At 52.1% G+C, this 4,623-nt stretch overlaps 2 protein-coding genes across 2 annotated transcripts in view; one reads left to right on the forward strand and one right to left on the reverse strand.

Moving 5' to 3' along the window:
• ACA1_249350 (GATSlike protein 1, putative) overlaps positions 1-142 on the reverse strand; it is a gene marked incomplete at both ends in the record, with an annotated part of 1,639 nt that extends 1,497 nt beyond the window's left edge. Inside the window, one exon of the mRNA XM_004339843.1 lies at positions 6-142. Within this exon, the coding sequence (XP_004339891.1) occupies positions 6-142 (137 nt within the window). The remainder of the gene's footprint in view (positions 1-5) is intronic.
• A 3,469-nt stretch (positions 143-3,611) lies between these two features.
• The window catches only part of ACA1_249460 (uDENN domain containing protein), a gene marked incomplete at both ends in the record, with an annotated part of 3,855 nt that continues 2,843 nt past the window's right edge, over positions 3,612-4,623 (forward strand). Inside the window, 4 exons of the mRNA XM_004339844.1 lie at positions 3,612-3,672; positions 3,950-4,103; positions 4,213-4,365; positions 4,448-4,592. Of these exons, the coding sequence (XP_004339892.1) occupies positions 3,612-3,672; positions 3,950-4,103; positions 4,213-4,365; positions 4,448-4,592 (513 nt within the window). The remainder of the gene's footprint in view (positions 3,673-3,949; positions 4,104-4,212; positions 4,366-4,447; positions 4,593-4,623) is intronic.

Here is a 4,623-nt window from a genome sequence, read left to right on the forward strand (position 1 = left end):
CATACCGCTGTGGATAGAAGGCTCGCTGCAGGAGGACCTTGAGGCACACATCGGAATCGTCCCGCTGGATGCTGGCCAGCCGCAATCGCTGGGGCAAGGTGGAGATGGACTCGGGCGACAAGAGCGAGGTAATGCTGCCCATCATGGACGGCGAAGAGGGCGAAGAGATGAAGGAGGTGGTGGAGAGGAACGACGTGGCAGCGCCCGCCAAGTTTCCCGGCGAAGATGGAGAGGAGGAGACATTTGTAGTGGGTCGCCAATCGAAGACTGATGAAGAGAAAGAAGAGGAAATCGGCACAGACGCAGTCGAAGCCGTGGAAGGCCCCGTTCTAGGCTTCGGTATGTCCATCTTCTTTAGATGCAAATTAGCAATACCGCCAGCAGGTTTGCTGAGTGTTGGCTGCTGGCGGACATTGGTGGAATTCTGAGCTTGAATGCAGGCGCCCCCTTGTGGGCAACAGTCATTACCACCAACCACCCATATCCCTGGGTGGTCCTCATGGCAATGTATATGAGTGGGTGGTAGCTAGAATGGCTTTGGGTGCTTGGACCTGGCTGGGTAGTTGCTTGCTCATGCTGAATTTGAGCACTGGAGGAGGTCAATCAGGATGGTGCACATGCATGAGCCCCTCTTTCCACGTCTGGTGGGATAGCCATCCCTCCAAGTGTCCCCCTATCCTATGCCCCTGTCCACCAGCTCTCTGGCCACATTGTCAAGCTCCACAAATGGGGCAAAATCACACTGGGCTAGACCATGGGGTGTGTCACCAGCCAGGAACCAGAGAGGGAGGTGCACCACATATGCTTTGCCTTTAGTGGCATGGTCATGGATCAGTTGCTGGACATCCTGACCTGTGGCTGTGGTAATGTTTCTGCCATGTGGGCATTCATTTGTGAGTGAGTGCACAGTGGTACCCCTGAGTCCTGTATTACATGAACCACATTTTTGGCTCTTGTGTTCAGCCTGGCAGGCCAGCTTGTTGAGGTGGGGCTTACTGGTGCAGATTTCTAGCAGGGGGACAGCCAGCACCAGATCTCCTGGCCCACAGCACCAATACAAATAATGCCTGGTGTCACTAACTGGTAACATCCCATATTGGGCTTTATGTAAAAAGTTGGACATGCAGACAGTTGGCAAGGGGGTCTTATCAAGTGCCACATGTGTGGTGCCTCAGTCAATGGCCTGGTCACAGAGGACAGCCCCACAGGCTGGTTTGAGGCTCATGCAGCCCTCCCAAGTGGAGGCTGCCTTTTTCACAGCCCTACATCAGATATTGCCATCCACCATCCAACCCTGGCTGGGTCGCCCTTAGCAGCAGCTGTGGAGGCTTTCTGGGTGATGTGGCTGTATATGTGTTGAAAGTAGACTCCTCTTTTTTGTTTAGTGTACTCTGACAGGTGGTGGTGTATCCAGTTGAGAATCCACAGCCACCTTAGTCTGTTGCATTCCCACAATTTTGGAGGGCCAGGCTGTGATGGTATTGATACCAGCTTTAGAATGTGTGGCAACACAGACATTGACCCCTGGGGCATAAACAGTGCCTCCTCAATGGCATGCAGCTCAGCAACCATGGACACTGGCACCACAGGGACATTGTATGAATGCCCTGTTTCTTTTGGACCCAGGTCCAAAATAGATTCCTGTGGCCATTGATCCATTGGTCCCCCAGTCCAAGTTGGCATTTATCAAGACGCCCATGTGGACTTGATGGGGTTTACTTCTAGCCCAGCCCACATGCCAAAGGTGACCAATTTATCAAATGCAGTTTTGATTCATGCAGCACTACCAATGAGTGTTATTTTGTCACAATAGCTGGCAACCAGGATGCACACCCCATTACAGAAGGCATAGCCTGTGTCTGGCCCATCAATCCAGCTCAAGACAGGGTTGATGGCCAGGATGAAGAGGAGGGGTGACAGTGTGTGCCCTTGCCAGACCCCACATTCCACTGGGATGAGTCCACTGATATTGTGGTTGAGATAGATGGGGTGATAGTTGGCAGGATTGTCTGGAGCCCCATCCTTGGGCAGGAGTATAATGTGGGCAGCTTTCCACTCTGTGGGTATAGCCTCATGGAGAGCTAGGATGTCATTCATACCCTCCTGAAGCATCTTGTGCTTCAAATGGGTTTGCCTTGAGCATGGCAGCATCTATGCTGTTGGTACTGGGTGCTCTGTTTTTGTAGAATACCTGGCTGGTGCTGGCATTCAAGCCCAATCTGGAGTGGGAAGGAATGTCATGATGAGGTCTAGGTTGGCGCCATTGGGCGCTTCTAGCCCCTGATGCATGCCTGTGTACTTACACTTAATTAATTTCGTCCAGCAGAAATCTACCTTGGTGGGGTGTACTGTTGTGAAGCTGTCAAGCAGGCCACCCTTGTCAGAAAGGAGATGCATGAGTGCATGGCACTCCTTATATCAATTGGGGTGTCCACAGTCTATTGGGGACCAGGCAGCATTAAAGTCCCCCCAAATGATGACACCCCATCTGTGCTGTTGGCACTCCATGATGGCCAGGAGGACACTCTTATTGATCCACTTGCTTACCTTGGTGCGGCCTCCTAAATGTGGTGTCAATTAACATGAACAGAGTTCATAGTCACCTGTACTACATTGATTGCCTTATGTCTAAAAATAACTGGCACATTGCCCTTAACAAGAGATGGGACTTGAACTTAATAATGTGCAAGACACAGGCCTCATAGTCACTGCCCAGTTCAACACCCAGTCTGGAGCTAGCCAGCAGGGTGGGGTTTTATGTGAATGAATCTGGGTAGGGGCAGAGGGGTTGGGGTGGTTGATGTATAATGAGGGCACAGTGGCACTATGGGGTGTGATAACTGAGGGAGGCGTTCCACCAAGGGGTTTTGTGTGGTTGGGGAGGGGCAGGGGGGACTGACTTGGAGATGGTGGGGGTAAAGGACTCATAATTTCTCACACACCAGGCATCTCACTAGCTCAGAGACCTGAGGGGTCAGAGGAGAGGGGAACTCCATGGGGCACAGGGTTGGGGGTACTTGAGGCTTGCTGCAGAAGGATGCAAGATGTGAATGCAAAAACAAAGTAATCTTGGGTCCAAATAGGCAGCAGAGCACCATTATTATTGCAGGTTTGAAGAAAACTAATGGCAGGGGTTAATAGGATGGGGTGGGTCAGTCAGCCCATAAGGCAATTGGGAGGGTGGAGGAAGTGTTATGTTGACAGGGTAGGGGCTGGGCAAGCAGATAATGACTGCTCATAGTCAGGGGTGAAAAGATGAAGAGGATATAGGGCAAGGGGAAAAAACTGCTGGGGATGGGTCCCACAGCAAGCAGTTTACAGCTGCTCATAGTTGAATATAACAACAGGGTAGGTGTACCATATAGGGCTAGTAGCATGTTGGCCTCTTGCATCCTCTCCATCTTTCAATTTGTTGTTTATTTAAATAACGCACCGAATTACATTCCGATCATACCAGGCAGCACGGAGCAATTTGCGAGAGTGCTTGTTGCCTCCTTGATTAAAAATAGTTTTTATAATTGAGGTGGCCATCAAGAGACCTCACCCATCAACAGCAAGAGTGGCCTGGGCGTCGTGGTTGCCTCGAAATCACAAAGATAGATATAAACAAAATGAACAAAACACGAGAATTGGCCATCTTCGAGTACGTCCTCATCGTGCAGGTCAATCCATGTACGCTCCCTGCCTTTTTTTCCCCAATATCCCTTCATTCCCCTCTTTCCCTTCTATCTCGCCCCCCTCCCCACAGTACCGCTTTTCGTTTTGCTGCAGCGAGACCACCCCAAACAAACAGCAGTAATAATTATCTTTATTATTACTGCTAATAATAATGTACAATATCATGATATTCCCACCACGCCGTGGCAGTATTGCTTGCCGTTGCTCAGCGTTCACCCCGGCGCCCGCCTCACCTGTGCCATACTTACTTTCCATCACGAAAACTTTACAGCGACGGGGCAGCCGTTCATCGCCTATCGGTACCCGCCGTCGACAGACCAGGGGGCAAAGGACTCCATCTCCGGCCCCATCATGCGATTCTGCTTCCCCGAGCTCGAACTCTCCGACCAGAGCAAGAAGAAGGACAAGAAGAAGAAACTGCTCGGGTATCTTTTCCCGATCCCATTTCTCCTGCGTTCATGTGTGCGCGTGCGGTGGTGCGTGTGGTTAGCACAGTTTACTCACAGTTGAATTCGGTTGCGGCACGCGCTCCAGGGGAATGGGTGTACAGCAGAGCGAGACGTTCTCGTTCGTGTTGACGGACTCGGACGGCTCCCGCAAATTCGGCTACTGCCGACGCATGCGCGTGCCCAATCCCGATAAGCCAAGTGACACCATCATCGAATGTCATTGCATGCTCAGTCTCTGGTACCCACACGCACACGGACACACACGCGCGCGCACGCACACGCAGTTGACTGATCTGTTGTCGGTTCGGGATGCGGGCCAGCACTTCGTTTACGCTCTTCCGGCGCATATTGGACATCGTCGAGGAGCGGCGGAAGGCGTCGACCAAGCCCAAGCCCACCGCTGTGTTCTCCTTCCTGCAGTCGGTGCTGGCCAACAAGTTCCCGGACCCGGGCGAGACCATCACCGTGCGCACCTTCGCGGCGGGCGGCGGCGCCG

This window comes from Acanthamoeba castellanii (assembly GCF_000313135.1).
Source record: "Acanthamoeba castellanii str. Neff unplaced genomic scaffold scf7180000084766, whole genome shotgun sequence".
Lineage (NCBI taxonomy): Eukaryota > Discosea > Longamoebia > Acanthamoebidae > Acanthamoeba > Acanthamoeba castellanii.